The sequence below is a fragment of the Mustela lutreola genome, chromosome 2 (genome assembly GCF_030435805.1).
Source record: "Mustela lutreola isolate mMusLut2 chromosome 2, mMusLut2.pri, whole genome shotgun sequence".
In the NCBI taxonomy this organism is placed as follows: Eukaryota; Metazoa; Chordata; class Mammalia; order Carnivora; family Mustelidae; genus Mustela; species Mustela lutreola.
This window is the reverse complement of record NC_081291.1, coordinates 56622481-56639798: the sequence shown is the minus strand read 5'-3', so window position 1 is coordinate 56639798 and position 17318 is coordinate 56622481. Positions and strand designations below refer to the sequence as shown.

The following is a 17318-nucleotide window of genomic DNA, read 5'->3' as shown; positions in this document are numbered from 1 at the left end:
GACCGTGACATTGGGTTTGCCCGCCAATATCAGACTGGCACTGCCCAGTCCCACCTCCCTTTCTTCCTACCAACCACCTGAACACTGAGGATACTGGCCTGGGCATCAGGCAGGCTGAATGACTCCCATCAGGTCTGTTAACTTTCTGAAGCCTCTGTTGCTTCCTCTGTGAAATGGGCATAATGACAGCATCTGTGCATCATGGGCTGTGTAAGTAGACTGAATCATAGAACAAGGGGAAGGTGCTGAGCACAGAGCCTGGCATGTAGCAAGTGTTCAGGAAATGCCAGACATCATGGTTGTTTTTGTTATTATTACTTCCGAGCTCCATTTTGCTCCGTGATGCCATGGAGGTCAGGACAGCCTCACATAGAGGCAAGTGCATGGGGCTGATCCGGCCTAGTCTGTCTCTCTGCTCAGCCACGCTCTGGGTTCTCAAGGGGACAAGGACAGTGTCTGGCTCACTACCCCTCCACCTTTTTTTTTTCAGCTCCCACCACAAGATGTGAGGGATGAATGAATGAGCAGGCCTGCATTCCAGCTGTAACCCTGCCAGAAGCTGGATGACCTTGGGTAAGTCACTTAACCTCTCTGCCCCTCCAAGTCCATGTCTGTAAGTATTACCTATTTCTGTAGGAGGAAATATATACCACCTGGCACATAGCTGGTATTTAAATGTTAGTGAGTGTTACAGTGATGATAACTGATGAACTTACAGGCACACCGTTGGGATAGAGGTACAGAAACTCTCTCCACCCCTAATCTAGTTTTCTCCATGGCCCTTCCTGCCATCTTAGCTTTATGTGTTGATCATTTGTTCCTCATACACCATTCCCACTCCCACTGTCCCACTGGAGTATAGTTTCCTTGAAGGCAAGAACTCTGTCATATTCCCCATTGGGTCCCAAGAATGACACATAGTAGGTAGTGGTACATTCTGTTGCATGAATGGGTGCATGAGTGGGTGGATGGATGGACAGATGGATGGATGAAGACTCCAAACAGTGGCCAACAACCACGTGACCGTTTTTTAGGGCTTATTTGCCAGGCGCCCTCCTAGGCACTTCAGAAAATTATGTTCACCTAGTCCTTAGGAAAACCACCCTAGGTGAAGTTCAGAGAGGGTCTGACAGCCTACTCCCCCAGAACGTCTGCACCAGAATTAGCCACAGGCTGGGGTGGGGGGATTGTGGAGTTTTGTGGTGGGGGGAGAAGGGCACTGAGCACCTACTATGGGCCAAACCCACACTTGGCTCTCTATGTGGTATCTCCCAAAAGCCCCACGGGTAGACACCATTCCCCACAGTGTTACGGAGGAGGAGACGGAGACTGAGAGGAGGTAGATGTGATTCGCTGAGGCCCCACACCTACAAACTGGCCAGAACCGGGACTCCAGCCCCGTGTCCTTTCTCAGTCCCGCCTCCCTTCCTGGCTTTTTGAAGCATCTGAAAGTCCATGGGTAACAGAAATTTCTTTGGCTTAAGGCATGGATGCTTATCAAAATGCCATTTGTTATCAGTTAAAACGTATCAACAAATAATTTAGAAGACCATTGAAATCAGATGGCTTGCTAAGCTAAGAACAGGTTTTGATGGCAGGAAGAATGTAGAAAAGGACCCTTAAATTATTTTTCAAGATTTAAAAAAAAAATTTATTTGAGAGAGAGAGCACTAGAGAGAGAGAATGAGAATGAGTTGGGGGGGCAGAGGGAGAGGGAGAAGCAGACTCCCCACTGATCAGGGAGCCCGATGTGGGGCTCGATTCCAGGACTCTGGGATCATGACCTGATCCAAAGGCAGACACTTAACTGACTGTCACCCAGGTGCCCCAAGGATCCCAAAATCTTAAAACCTCACTCCCAAGGTGAGAGGCTATATAACAGCCTATCCATTTGTGCCTCCTGCACCCATCCCAGATGAATAACAACACCTTATTTTATTAAGGGGAAACAGACTCCGAAAAGGGATTTACTCAGGCAGAGCCAGGATGCAAACTTGGAGGTCACCTGCTGTCTCCAGCCATTCCAGGGGACTACTCTAGACCCTGACCATGCTTGGGACTCGCAGCACAGCCTCTGTCTCATCTGCCTGAGGAAGCCCCTTCAGCTGGGTAATTTCCTGAATGCCACCTTGTTTGTGTCTTAGGAGACATCTGCAAGAGTGTGTCTAGGATATCTGTTTTATTGCTGCAGAAACTATGCCCAATGGCACAGTTCACAATAACCATAGCAAAATAATAAAAAAAAATGCTTACTAATTTCAAGGCTCTTCCCTAAGCACTCATTATAGATCAACTCGATCCTGGCAACTATCCAATGAGGCGTGGACCATTATGGTCATCATTTTACAAATGGGGAATCTAAGGCCCAGAGAGGTGATGCAGCCTGCAAGGATTTAAACCCAGTTGGCTGGGCTGCAGAGTCCAACCCACTCTCCTGTCCCAAGGCCATGATACCCACTCAGTCCTACTGACCCCAGCCCCGGCTCTTTCCCGGGTCTTCTGCACAAAGCCAGTGAGCAGCACACACTGGGCTTGGCCATTGCTGACCACGTGCCCTCCAAGAACAGACCTACCACTCTCTGCTTAGACCATCCATCTGTCCCTTCTACCCATGAGCCGAGGAAGAACCTCCATCAAATCTCCTTGACCAAGCCATGTGCCATGTTCCTTCGCTCCACAGATATTTCTTGAGCATCTACTAGCACTGGGGCTTAGGGACACTGAGAGGAGAGATTCAGACACAGCCTTATCTCCGTAGGGAGAGAGACAACAAAATCACATCACTCAGTGGCAGCTGAGAACTCTGACGAACATACAACAGAGCAGTGCTGGGAGCAGGGGGCAACTGGGGTTGTTCGGAGGGGCCAGTCATGCAGCGCTCTCTGTGGATCAGAGGGCTCCAGGCCCATGTGATGACCCTGGCGTGATCTAGCCAATGGCAGAAGCAGGTAAACCAGGAACACAGGGGAGCTGAAGCTAGGTCCACCATCCTGCCCTGCACAGAGGCTCCCCATGTTCCCAGAATCAGAAAATAGACTCCTAGAGCCACAGAGAGAAAGCCCATGGGTTCCTCCTGGAATGATAGGTTCATGGAGACCAGGAGTCTCAACCAAGGTCAGCAGTGACTCAGTGAGACCAGGTGGACTAGACTCAGGCTCTCTTGGCTCCTGCATGGGGTCTCCACCTTCACCCTATTCCTCCTTAACTCTCCCCCCACCTCCACCCCATCCTCCTTAACTCTCGATGCAGGTCAGTTTTCCATCCGGAAGCCCCAGTGGCTGGCTTCAGCTCAAAGCTTGGATAAGATGGGTCTTGTCCATCCCTCCTCTCTACTTTTATTCAGCTGGGTGACCCTGAGCAAGGACTCTGCCTCCTTGAGTCTCAGCTTGCCCATATGTGAAATAGGAACCACCAGGAGGACACTGGCAAGTTGCCGTGAAGGGTCAATGCAGCCTCTGGGTAAAGAGAAGGTGCTCAGTAAAGCACTGTGTTAACACTGAGGGAAAATGGGGAGTCTGGCTAATGCCCTCCACACAGCTCAGCTCCATAATGATCCCAGCGGGTACAGAGGAAATAAACTGATGAGCCAGTCTGCCCAAAAGATTCCATTCCACCGCCCTGTGCAATCGCTGTAAATGGCTTGCACCGGAATATTATCTGGGTGTATTTACGGTATCTTACTGGAAACCACAAAGTGCATTGTATTTTTTTTTTTTTTCATTTGCTATTTAAAGCCAGTGGGTCAGAGAGTGAGCAATCTGCCGTGACACGAGCTGAAATATATGATGATTTGGAAAATATACAGATGGAAAAATGCTGCTTTTGCCAGTCCCATAGCATGGCGGCTCTCAGCCCTTCTGGGCTTGGAATGCCACACAGCTGGCTGTCTCCAGCCAGAGGACGCACAGAGCCTCTTGGTGAACAACTGAAGAATCGGGGGTGTAGGGAGTACCTGTCTGGGCTGAGGCTGGTTAAGATAATAGGTCAGTAGAGCTGGAAACTGGAGAGGGGCGTGTGCAGCTTGATCCAACTGCCTCAGATCCAACCAAGGGTCTCTCCTCCCCCTGAGGCACACACCTCTGACAATCCGCAAAGTGTCAACGTCTGCCCCTCCTGCTTCCGTGCCTTTGTGTGTGCTGTTCCCTCAGCCTGGACATGCCCTTCTTCCCATCTGCCTGGTGATGGGCAAATGTAGCCAGGGCTTAGAAGCAGGGCTCTGGATGCCAATAAATCTGGATTCGAGTGGCAGGACCTTGAGTGAGTTAATTGGCCTCTCAAAGGCCTTCGTTTCCTCCTTTGTAAATTGGGAATACGGGGACCTTTTAAGGTTGTTTGGATGGTGAAAAAAACGAAAGCTCATGACAGACTCGAAAGCTCATGACAGACTCGGTCCACACCAGGTAAGAGATCAATAAACAGTAGCTTTCACAAGATGCATGCTTGGTTAACCCAATTCTTCAGGACGCAGCGGCAGTGTCCCCTCCCTGAGGAAACTTCCTGATCCTCCCTCCCTCTGACTGTGGCCCAGGGCCTTCGCTTTCCTCACTTTGTGCTGAATTGAATTCTGTCCCTTCCCAGTAGGCTGTGGAGAGCAGGATTGTTTCTCTGAGAAGCGTCCACAGTCGCTGAATGAATGACAGTGCATGTAAAAGCGTGTAAGCATGTGAGTGTGTGTGTGTGTCTGCCTGTCCACCATATGAGAGTTGGAAAGAGAACATTAGAACAAAAGGCTCATCTCAAAGAATAGCGTCAGGAGGGCTAAAACCCAGGATGAACTGAGGCTTGCAAAAAAAATGCAAACGAGACAAAAAGTCCTTTGTTCACTGCTTCTAAGCAAGAATAGGGAAAGAATAGGTCTTTCGCTGGGGCAAGATGGCGTATTGTTAAGAAATGGCGCTGAGAAAGTGGAGCTGGCCCGCCCCTTGCTTCTGTCTCTTTCCTTCACTGGAAAGGCCTTCGAATCTGTCCCTCCACGCAGCCATTAGCTCACCAGACATGTACTCTAGTCTCTTTCACTGCCCAAAATGGGCAAAAAAAGATGGAGCCATTTGTGTGAGAGGCAGATTCCCAGAGGAGGGATCTGAGGCCCAGCAGGTCACTCCAGGGAGAGAGGGAGAGCTGCTCAAGTGACTGGTCTCGAGAAGTGGTGACAAATGCCACTGGAGCAGAAGTCCAGAAATGCTTCCAAGTCACCTGGTTTGCAGACACAGGAAGATGGTATTCCCCTCCTGGGGCCTGAATCCTAGGTCACTGGTGCCCATCCCTGGAAAAATTCTGGCAGGGGAGTACCAAACAGGAGATTGTGAGTATCTGGAAAAGAATGCAGCCGTCCCTAGGAGCACACATCGGGAAATCACCATTTCTTTGTTGACAGTGATGCTGGGGACATTGCAAATTTCTCTATGTGCTAAGAATGTGATTATCTTCCCACATCCTGTCTCTCCCCTGACACAGGGGAAAGAAATTCTTCCAACAGCTCCCCTCCCAGGCAAAGCCCTGCCAGACTGATTCATGTCCTACTCTTTCTGCCCTCCGTACTGTATACCCTAGAGTCCAGGGAACCTGGGTCCCTCTGGATACACTGGCTCCGTGCTGGGTCACACCTACAAGCCTGTCTTGACTGCTTCTCCTCTGCGACAGCTTTCCCTCCCTCAGTTGTAGACCAGCCCACCTACAGTCCACCTGGTCCTCTGCCCAGTGCCCTCTCCTCTCTTATCAGATTCCAGAGCCCATTTCCAGCCCTGGCCTCACTGTCTGTCCCCACCAAACAATGAGCACCCTGAGGGAGGAGCCTGTGGCCAATTCATCAGTCTACTATGCAGAAGATTCTAGAGAATATCTGCGGGACAGGTAAGTGAATGAATAGGTAGACAAACTGTGGGGCAGGGAGCGTTTGTGGTGTGTGAGCCCAGGAGAATTTAAATTATATGAATTCAACCAAAAGCACCTAGGGGAAAAGAAATGAAAATACCAAATGCATGGGAATGTAAATTTGCGTAGCCACTATGGAGGAGAGTATGGAGTTTCCTCAAAAAGTTAAAAACAGAATGACCATGTGACCCAGCAATCCTACTTCCAAATATATACCCCCCAAAAATGAAATAGCTCTCTTGGAAAGATACTTGCACACTTGTGTTCACTGTACCATTATTTAAAAATACCCAAGAAGTGGAAACAGTTTAAGTGAACATCAATGGATATGTTGTATCTTAAGTGTATTAATGGATAAAAAAAAAAGTGAGATAGATAGATAGATAGATAGATAGATAATGGGATATTATCCAACCATAAAAAAAGAAGGAACTCTTGCCATTTGTGATGACACAGACGGACTTTGAGGACATTATGCTCAGTGAACTAAGCCAGACAGAGAAAGACAAATATTATATGCTCTCACTTATATGTGGAATCAAGAAACAAAAGAACTCTAATGTATATACTTATATTTTAGATGCATACTCTTCTATAGTGGGCATTACTACCTATATATCATACATTCATATGAATGTTTTATGGTAGAAAATCAGGTATTCTGAAATTTTGTGGCTAATTCAAGGGACTTTCAGGGGTAATGCTTACTCGGATAGGTTTCACTGCACATGCCAATGTCAGAAGCTAGCCATTGGGGAAAGACAGAGGACTTGGTGAGTGAATACACCTAGGTCAATTCCTGGTTAGGTCCAAACCCATATTAGGAGCCTGGTCAGTCTGTGAGACTGGTCAGTCTGTGAGAATCCCCAGAGTGGGTGTGTTGGGGCCTCTGAAGAGCAGCTCCACCAGATGGTCTATTAGTCCAAGGTTAGAAATGAATGGACCCTCCAGGGGAAGCCTGTTCAAACTGCTCTCCTGTCTGTAAGACTTTTCAGAGCCTTTAATATGTGGGTGGCCATTGTAGCTGAGCTCAAGCAGGGAGCACAGCATTCTGAGCTCCCCAATTTATCATCCAACCAACCTCCTATGTTTCTCCAGAGAAGCTGGTGGAGGGAGGGAGGAAGGAGGGGAAGGAAGGGATAGACCCTACCATTCTGCCCAACAGACCAAGAATGCATGTTCAGTTTTGGATTGGGATCAGAATGAAAAGCATTTACTCACAATGGAGGGAACAGAGTGATTCCCATGAGGGAGCTACAACCCAGACCTGGGAGGCAGAAGAGAAAGAAGAACCCAGGCTTTGTCCTCAGGGGCTCAGAGCTACTGCTGGCACACAGGGTAGAGAGCAGCTTCAGGGTGGTTCATCTCTTCATGAGTTTCCTGAGCACCTACTGTGTGCCAGGCCCTGGGGGTGCTCCAGGAGAAGAAGGTTGACAGGCCTGGGTTCCATGGACACCCCCATGGTCAGGGAGATGACTGATATTGGACATATCCTTGCAAAAGTAAGCAATGTCACTTCTGAGAGTGGTAAGTGCTATAAAGATATCATGTGAGTCTCTTGGGAGGGGCAAAGGGATGCTTTCTGATGGCTCTAATCTACAGGTGCCAGGGTCTATAATCCTGCACAAGGCTGGCACCTGGCAAGGTGGGTCATGCAACTCCTCCATTCTACAGATGGGAAGACTGAGGTAGGAAAGTGAGGTACTCTCTCAGAGTCCTGGGGTGGGGTTGGGATGGAAACCCAGCCATATGACTTTGATGCCAGTGCTCACTTGGCTGTCTGTCACATGGCCCAGCCACAAGATGAGGTTCTCAAAAACTTGTCTGCTTGGAGAATCTGAAGTCAAGCAGGCTCACAAAAATAGAAGAATCTTCCAGAATAAGGGAATTAACTATCCATCTCAGCTCTGCCACAAAACAGCCATGTGACTTTGGTCAGCCTCCAGCTTGCTCAGAGCCCAAGATGGAGGTAGACAGACCTCCTTTCATGGGGACAGATGAGGCTATGCATGAGGCAGGGCTGTCACAGGGCCTGGCCCCATGGATCCTCAACGAAAAGACAAAAGAAAGGAGAGTGAAGCCCCACATGAGCCATCACTCCTGGGGTGCTGCCCAATCCAGCCTTCCTCCCCTATGCTATGACTCAATATTACAATCATGATGGCCAAGCCCGAGGAAAGAACACACAAGTGGATGGGAAAATGGGCAAAAAGCATGAACAGGAAACTCACAGAAGAGTAAAATGTGTATAGCTAATAAATACAGGAAGAGGGTTCACCCGAATTACTTCTCAGGGCAATGCAAATCAAGACAGCAGTGTTTCCCACTGTTCCCTGGGCAAAAATGAAGTCTTGGATAATGCCAAGTGTTGGAGAAGCTGTGGATCAACACCGCAGGCTAGCAGGAGTGGCACTTGGCACAGTCACTGTGGAAATCAGGTTGCTGTTCATACCTTGTGACCATCCATTCCATTCCTCTGTATACACCCAAGGGAAACGTGCATACACTAGCACCAGGAAACATGCACAAAGGGGCCCATGGTGGCAATGTGACAAGTCAATGCTTAGAGGTGGTCCAGATGACCCACCACCAAAAGCATGGAAGCATAGGTCAGAGTCTACTACTGCAGCCAAAAGGGATCCACAACAGCTGAAGGAACACCGTGGATGGGTTTTATTGCTATTTAGGGATAAAAGTAAATCCAAAAGATCGGATATAGAGTGATGATGTCTTTTCATTATAAGATTAAATACAACTAAAACCAAATAATTTCTTTCTGGGAACTATATCAATATGATAAAACAGACAAAAACAAGCAAGGAATGGGAAACCCAAGATTCAGGATGGAGAAAGCATGGCTCAGGAGGGAGTGGCAGGGGTACACAGGGGATGGTCAGAGGAGGGCGTGTAAATTACTCATTCTTGTTCTAGTTGTTGTGCTGTGTGGCAGATTCAAGGAGGGAGGTTCATTGTGTTATTTAAGAAAATGAAAAGGGGCACCTAGGTGCTTCAGTGGGTTAAAGCCTTTGCCTTGGCTCAGGTCATGGTCCCAGGGTCCTGGGATCGAGCCCTGCATCGGGCTCTCTGCTCAGCGGGGAGCCTGCTTCCCCCTCTCTCTGTCTGCCTCTCTGCCTACTTGTGATCTCTGTCTTTCAAATAAATAAATTTAAAAAAAAAAGAAAAGGAAAAGGCTGAAGGGAGTGAATACCTTCTCAAGCTGTCAAGGGCCACACTAGGTAGTAGGCGATAAAGCTGATGTGGGGCCGCATACAGCATTTTAATAATCCTTGGCATTTAAGACCCATGAAGAGCTGGCTCACAATCTCATCTGAGACTACTAACCCCCCTACCTCCAGAGGCCGCAGACCCGTGTTCAAGATCCTTTTAGCAATCCAACTTCCATGTTGTCGCCCCATGTCAGCCAGGGACCCTATTTACTGGTGAAACTCTTCTTACTCTTTAAGGCCCAGATCAAAGGCCATCTCCACTTTCTAGCTCACTTGTCACAGAGGAGATTAGGACACAGAGACATCAAGGGCATGCACAGGGGAAAGACCATGTGACACTGGGAGAAGATGGCCATCTGCAGGCCAAGGAAAGAGACTTCGGAAGAAATCGAACCTGCTGACACCTTGTTCTTGGACTTCTGGCCTCCAGAACTGTGAGAAAAGGAGCATCTTTGTCTAAGCTGCCCAGTCTGTGGTTCTTTGTTACAGAAGCCTGAGCTGGCTAATGGACTCATGAGCAGGCCCTCTCCCCTGAGAGGTGGTCTAGGTGGGGCTCCCAGGTCTGGCCAACAAAAGCACTGCTTCCCTTGGGCATGTGATGGGACACATGACCCAAAGTCAAGTCCTGTTAGCTGATCCAGGTGGGATGGACCTTAGGACTTCTGTAGGTGCCCCCAAAGAAAAGCTAATGCTTTTTTTAAAAACACACACACACACAAATTTAGAACCTGGAAGTTGTGGTTCTGGCATATTCAGAGCCATCTGGCTGCCCCAAGAGGCCACTCTGGGGTTGGTAGAAACCATTTCAAGGATCAGCACCATCCCTGACTTTGCAATGACTTAAGCAAACATAAATTCCCCTCTTGGCCTGATGAGAGGGCTTGAACTGGGTTTCTGTTTCTAGCATGCAAGAAGGCTTTGCTGGGTACATGCTCATGGCCTTCTCCTGAGATACAGACAGTAAAATTTAGAACATTCATGAGGGGAGACAGAGCCATGAAACACAGAGCCAAAGACCAGAGTGGAGGCTGAGGAAGTGGTAGAAGGTGAGGCTTCGCGTCTCAGCATGAGACGGATAACTATGCCAAGGGGCAGCGCCCCCCCCCCCATGTCAATTTTCCCCTTCTTCCTCCTCAGTCACAGACCCTGAGCTGGTCTCAGAGCTACTCTGAATAAAAGACTACACTTCCCAGCTTCCCTTGCAGCTAGACGTGGTTATGTGACTGAATTCTGGCCAATGAGGTGTAAGTAGAACTGTGGGGTGGCAGGGGGAGGCCATGTTTCGGGCCATCCAGAGTGAGGCCTTGATGGCCAGACCTCTTCCCAAAGTCAAAGACCTTACTCTTGATGCCTCACCAAAAGGCAGGCTTGTTGGCTGGTCATTGCCAGGAAGAGGCAATCCCATGAGGGCAAGAGCCCCGAAGGCACTGAGGAAGAGCCCAGGAGCCAAAATCTGAGGTGTCCTCAAGCAGGGTATGTTTACATATGAGGAAACCAAGGCTCAGAGGAGAAGTGACTTCTCAGACACCTGGGGGTCTTATGTGGGCCTCCTCGTCCTCTGCTCCACCGCTACCACCTTTCAGGTTCCAGGCCAGGGTAACTCCTTCCTAACTGGCCTTCAGGTCATCAATCCTACCCCCATCCTCAGCATCACTACCAAAGCAGAACTTCACTCACGGCACAGTGTCACCTCTTGCCAGGAAAACTGGACCAGACTCCTAACTCCCACCCTGACCCCTCCATAGTTCATTCTATTCCCAGCTGCTAGAGCAAGGCTACTAGATCCAAAGTCAGATCCTGTCATTCCCTTGCTCTCCATTCACTGGAGGAAAACCCAAATCTCTGACTTGGTCTGACAGATGTCACACTGTCCAGCTCCTGGCTGCTTCTCTGACCTCTGAGACTTCTTCTTCCCCCTGATCACTGTACTCCAGTTATACCAGCCCTCTCACTGGTCCTCAAACAGCCAAATATGTTCCTGGCTCGGGGCCTTTGCCCATCTATCCTCTTTGCCCAGCATGCCCTTCCCCAGACATGCCCATGGCTCACCTCCCTCATGAATCCAGAGGCCTTCCTTGACCAAACAGGCTGGAACAGCAGCCTCCAGCCATGGTGGGCACTCAGTAAATATTTGGTGAACGTATGAGTTAAACAAACGAATGAATTTTATAGCGACTCTTCAATGAGCCTTCCAGAATGACTGACTATTAAGCTGGATCATGTGATGTTGCCATTTTTGCAGGTCAAAAATCATTGAATAGAGGCTATTTCATACAGAATGACCTTACTTTGGAAGCTACGCCTTTGCTCCAATTCTGCAATGGCTCCCACCACCTAGTTTGAGTTCAAACTGGTCAGACTGATGCCACATGCCTCTTGGACCTGACTCCCAGTCACTTCCAGGCCTGTGGACCTGTCGCCCCTACCACTGCTACGCCCTGGGTTTTCTTAGGCTCCTCTCTTTGCCTTGGTTCCCTGAGGCCACTCAACGTGCAATGGACGTCTTCAATTCTACAACTCTTGTCAGCTGGAAGGGCTGCTGGACAGCAGGGCTCCTGGCACCATAACCCTCCTTGTATCCCCCAAATGCATGGTGATAATGCCAGGCTATGGGCTGGTTCTTCCAAGACTGCGGGTTCTTCCGGGGTGCCATCATCCTAGTCCCGGGACACCCTGTCACTAACTTTCAATGACCTTGGATAAGTCCCTTCTGAGCCTGTTTCCTTGTCTGGAACATCTCATATGTCAGCAACACACAAGTTTAAAATAAGGCCAGAGCCCAGGCCTGGGTCCCAGGGACAGGGGACTGGGGAATGTGAGCAAGAGAACGCAGAAAAATCATGGGTGCCCACAGAAGGCTCCTCAGACAGGGATTTCAGGGACCTAAACTGGACTCCCAGTGTGGATGCCACCTCCTGGTGTGAGCCAGGGCAACCCCCCCCCTCTCTGGGCCCCGTTCTCTACCTGAAAAGTCAGCCCTGAGGCTGGAAGAGGGAGAAGGAAGGGCAGGTGGGACAAGGCAAAATTCTAACCACGAAGATGTTGGAAAGGGCACACGGTGTAAAGAGAAGTTCTAAAAGAGGAGGCCACAGTGCTCCCTGCCAACCTCACCGTGAAGCTGGGGTCTGTCCCCCTCAGGAGTGGATAAGCAGGTGCCTACAGAAGACGGTGACCAAACAAGACCCACTCAGGACTGAGAGGACCAAGAAGGAGGAAGGAAACACCCAGTGATGAGTGCGGCGGGGAGCCCAGCTCTCATGGAGCTGGCATTCCCAAGGGGTGAGGAACGAGTCACAGTGCCGATGAGCTGAAGCTTCGTGGTGTGAAGGACTTTAGACCCCAGTGATCAAGGGAGGCCCAGAGGCCGTGACAGAGAGGTCTGCACAGAGAATGAGGGGCGTTCTGGGGTGCTGGCTGTGAGAAAGGATCTGAGGCAGAAGGAATGTGTGGTGCTGGGGACCCAGGGCTGGACAGTGTGGTGTGCCGGGGCGGGGCGGGGGGGCGGGGGGGGAAGATGGGAGCAGAAGGGGGCAGAGGTCAGCAGTGCTTTCAAATGAGAGGAAGACTCCATAGAGTTTTAAGTAGGGAAAATGACATGACTTCATTTTCATTTACAAAGGAGGACCCTGCCTGCAGGAAGGTCTCCAGAATAGCCAGGGGGCAGTGGGATGCCAAGGGATGGGGTGGGGGGGCTGGGGGGGTGGGGAGGGTTGCGGTGCTGGGGAGCCCAGAGGCGCCAGCTGTGTGACCGGAAGGGAGGAAGTAAGGACACAGAGAAATGGCTGGATTTAGGGTGAATCACTTCAATATCCACTGAATTTACTGATGAGGGAGAGAGAGAACTTGGGGGTGCCTTTAGCGCCATCCAGTAGGCCCAGTGAACCACTGCAGCTCAAAGAGACCTGAAGCAGACTTATTTCCAGGGAAGTTCACAGCTTGGCAGCAAGCCTGTGGACTTCCCAGCCCCATAGTCCAGACACACACAAGCAGAATACAAAACATGGCCTTTTCCACAAAATATGGAGGCCTCTCAATGACCAACCTCCTTTCCACCAGGTTTTCTTCATAACTGCTTTGAAAACCAAAAGTGTGACCTGACCCATGTCTCGGTGCATGTATCTGTGTGTGTGTACACACATAGACGCACGTCCCATGTATGCATGCCTGAGCAACACACAATTCCCACAGAACAGGGTTTGTAAATTCAAATGTCCACAGTAGCCTGGTGAGTCATGAAAGTGGACTGTGTGTAATAGGGAGTGGTGAGGACTGTGGCAGGGGTTCCATTTAAAGGAATCTTCATTGTCAGCCTGATCCCCTAATAATTGTGTAGGCACATACATAAGTTATCAATAGATCTTCCACGTTTTAAAAAAAAAGCCAGAAATTCATACTTTGAGGTAGAAAAGTTATTTTTTTAAAAATTGGACTTCAATTTAAGAAACATCAGTGCTTTTTCAGCTGACTAGCCTTTAGGCCACTGGTTGCTGGTTTTCAACTTTGCCATAGGTGGTTGGAGTGGTCTGGAGTTGAATTAGAGAGCCGACCCTCCCCAGGAGACCTGATTCAAGTCATGACACCTGCAGATCCCATGCTTGGGAGCATTGCAGCATGGGGCAGGTGAGAGGTTCGTAGAGGGATCCTGAGGCTATTCTGGTCTCCCACAGCCTCTCAGACCTTCCATAAGTTGTCTGGGTGAGCACATACCCACTTTGAGCTCCTTCCCGAAGACGGTGCGCTCCCCTAGTGCTGAGCAGTTCCAGCGGCCATTGCGGAACTGAAACTGACACTCGTCGAGACCCATTTGTGAGCCTTCTCCTATGACGATGATGGCGTCGGGTCGGCTCTGGCAGATTGCCCGCTGTCTGGGAGCTAGGCCCGGGATCTTGTTACAGATGATGCTCGCGCCCAGAGCTACCACCGAGGAGAAGCCACTGGAGCAAGGGGACACAGAGAAAAGGAGTGTTAGGCCAGCAAGGTGGGGGCATGCCCTCCACACCCTCCCGGGGTATCTGAGGCTGTTGTCCCCACTCCTCCCACACACATACAGATCATACTACCCCCCTACCCCGTTGCTCCCAGCAGGGGTCTCCCAACTTTTTGATACTGCACCCCAAACCCACAATTACTCATTTTGCAACCCATATCGGTACTTGCCTAGAATGTATAGTCAATATGAGTGAGGCCTGATTTCCTTTTACTATACACACAAAAAAGACGACATATACTGCAAATATGACATTGTGCACAAAGCAAGTTGCCTTCGGATTTATGGTAGGGTTCAACTGAGATGAAATTTAAAATCATGCAAACTAAAACCCATTATTGTTTAGGAATCATGTCTGTGTGATCAAACTGCAAAGGCAAGCAAGGGGACGATAATCACGTTTCCTGCAGCGGGGGCCCTGAAAGGTTGTGGGGACACGTTAAAAAAAAAAACTGCAACTGCTTTTACATGTTATATTTACTCTCCAGTATGTATGATCTATATCTTCAAAAATAATTGTGAATGGGAGGTCTGGTGTTTTCTTTCTGTGTGCCCATGGAGCATGTGTACCCCACTCCAGGCATGATCAGTCCTAAAGGATGCCTATGACTCTTCATACAGTTCTTGTCTTCTTTATTCACCTTCTGTGCAGGTAGATATTGGTTATTTCGCAGGTGCCAAGCACTATGCTGGGAGAGAGGCAGGGGCCTACCCTCCAGGAGTTCTGGAGGGAGACCACACCCATTTCATAAATGAATAAAACAGACCATTTCAGACCATGGTAGGCACTATGAGGAGAGTAAACCAGGAGGCCGTAAATGAGGAGGGTGGGCTTGGGAGGGAAGAGAGAGGGGACAATTTAGCTGGGGTGGTCAAGGATGGCCTTCCTGGGGAGGTGCAGTGCAGCACGGCCTGAATGGCCAAGAACCAGTCATAGGAAGGTCTGGGGCAGAGTAATCTGGGCAGAGGGAAGAGCAAATGTCCATTTCTTGGTAGGGGATGGCAGGGGCAGCAAGCAGAAAGATGCCACAGAATCTGGTGTAGGGCTCAGGGACAGAGAGAGTCTGAAGACATAATCTGGTAGAAAGGGCTAGAATTTTCTCAGGTGTATCAGGGAGCACTGAAAGGCTATATGCAGGAAACTGACGGGGTCCCATCCCTCCAGCCCCACAGGGGAGAGGAATGTGGGGATGTGGGGTGCCAGAGCAGGAGCTTGGAGAAGAGACAGGGAAGAGGGGTGGTGGCTTGGCCTAGGCAGTAGCTGGGGTGGCAGCAGATGGAGCTGACCAAACTTCCTGATGGGCTGACTGAAGGGTGGAGCTGAGCAGAGGAATGGGGAAGGGTATGAGGGAAAGACAGGCGTCAGTGTGACTCCGGGGTATCTGGCGGGGGGTAGGGCCATTTCCTAATATCAAGATAACCCCAGACAAGCTCCAGTGACGACCCTGATGATGCAGGTAGCCCTTCCTTTGCACAAAGATGGTCCACATGTCTGGAGCTTTTAAAGAGAAGACCTCACCTCTGATGCCTTATTCTGGACATAATAATAAGAGAGAGCTTTCATTTATTGAAGGTCACAGCCAGCCCTGGGCAAAGTGCCTCACACTTTCCATCCTGGGACTCAGCTACAGGAAGTTGTTCTGGAATTGGAATTTCTTAAAGCGAGGATCTGTGTACCCAGAGTGCAGGAGAAGAGGTGACCCCCACTCCTCTCCAAGCACATTACTGACTGGTCCCTACCCTATTTCCCTCAATCCTGCCTTACACTGGCCCTCTTCCTGCCTCCTGCCCTTTGTCCTTACTTGTTGCCTTCCCTGGAATCTCTCTCTTCTCCCTGAGCTTCCCAGGCTTGGCTTCAAGGGATACCTTCTTTGACCACCCCAGCTACAGGAATCTGCCTCACCCTCTCACCCCTCATAACTTGGCATCACAGTCTCTGTTTTGTTTATGTCATTCTCTGGATTACTTATGGTCTTCTGCCATGGTTGGTTCTGTGTGCCCACTTTGTTTATCACTTGTCCTTCTCATTGGACTATGAGCTCTTTGAGGTAGGGATGATGTCTGTCGGTTCACTAAATGGCTTCTGAATGAATGGATGATGAATGGGTGAACTATGGAGTTTCTAAAATATCGCTCAAGGTAAGTACCCATGACACAGCAGGTGTGCCTGCCCAAATATGCCCTGAATGCATCAGTGAACCTTTGCAGCATCCCTACCATGCCAAGGCAGGAGCGTAAGTGTTGCTGCAAACACGAGATACATGTGACCTTTCTAAACAGCCTGGTGGGCAGGATTCACCCTTTCACATATCTGAAAATTGAGGCTCACAGAGATTGAGATCTGGAGGTCACCGATCTGAAATAGAAGCCTTGCTAGAGCTCTCATTCATTCATTTCAGCCACTGAAAGAGAGTCCAACACGGCCAGAGCTAGAATGTTTGAAATGTTTGAGGAAGAGGCAGCATGGAAAGATCATCAAGCAGAGATGTTTGGGCCACAAGTCAGCGAGAACCTGTCAAGCCCTAGCTGACGGCCAGGGAACTCCCACCCCAACAGAGTATAATGATGTATTAGAGTAAAAAATTCATAGGAACAGTTGTCTAGCAGCTAAAAGTTCGGGCCTAGAGTGCCATCGAAGCTCCCTTGGCCTTCTAGCTGTGCGGCCTTGGGCAAGTTGCATCCCCTCTCTGTACTTCAGCTTTTCCATCTCTAAAAGGAGGATATTGATTTTTAATCCTCATTTCACAGTGTTGCTGTGAACATTAAATGTGTTAAAACACAAAAAGTGTTCAAAAGGTGCCAGGCACTTAGTATGTACTCAATTAATGTGCTGCTTTGTGTTTTGTTATTATGGGATTTGTTTATTACAGGGGGACAGTGCGTGAGTCGCTGGAAGGAGCCACATTAAGTAAGAATACCACAGATGCCCTGCCATCAGCCCTTGGCAGGGAGGAACTAGGCACATCTGGGGAGCCGAAGGCTTCTTGAGGACCTTGGGACTTTACCCCCCATGCCCATTTTACAGATGGATAACGGGAGGCTTAGGGAGCAGCAGGGCCCAGGGCCAAATTCACCCTGCAATTCCTTTTCCTGACTTGGATCTCTCCCCGCCACAAAGGGCGACTGCCGGGCTGAAGGCTAGCTAGCGTCCTTCGTAGCTCCCTCCCTCCAGGGCAGCCCCCCCCCCCCCGCCCCCCGCGCCGGGCCAACGAGGTCTCTGCGAGTCGGCGGGA

At 49.7% G+C, this 17318-nt stretch overlaps 1 protein-coding gene and 1 long non-coding RNA gene across 3 annotated transcripts in view; one reads left to right on the top strand and one right to left on the bottom strand.

The window, feature by feature from the left end:
- Positions 1 to 17318, bottom strand: part of WNT7A (Wnt family member 7A) — a 60657-nt gene that overhangs the window by 41406 nt on the left and 1933 nt on the right. For both annotated transcript variants that reach the window (XM_059161858.1, XM_059161859.1), the window contains exon 2: positions 13806 to 14032. In XM_059161858.1, the coding sequence (XP_059017841.1) occupies positions 13806 to 14032 (227 nt within the window). The remainder of the gene's footprint in view (positions 1 to 13805; positions 14033 to 17318) is intronic.
- On the top strand, positions 464 to 17269 carry LOC131824268 (uncharacterized). The gene is made up of 3 exons (XR_009350812.1): positions 464 to 573; positions 5720 to 5850; positions 16956 to 17269. It is a non-coding gene; the product is annotated as an uncharacterized LOC131824268 (long non-coding RNA).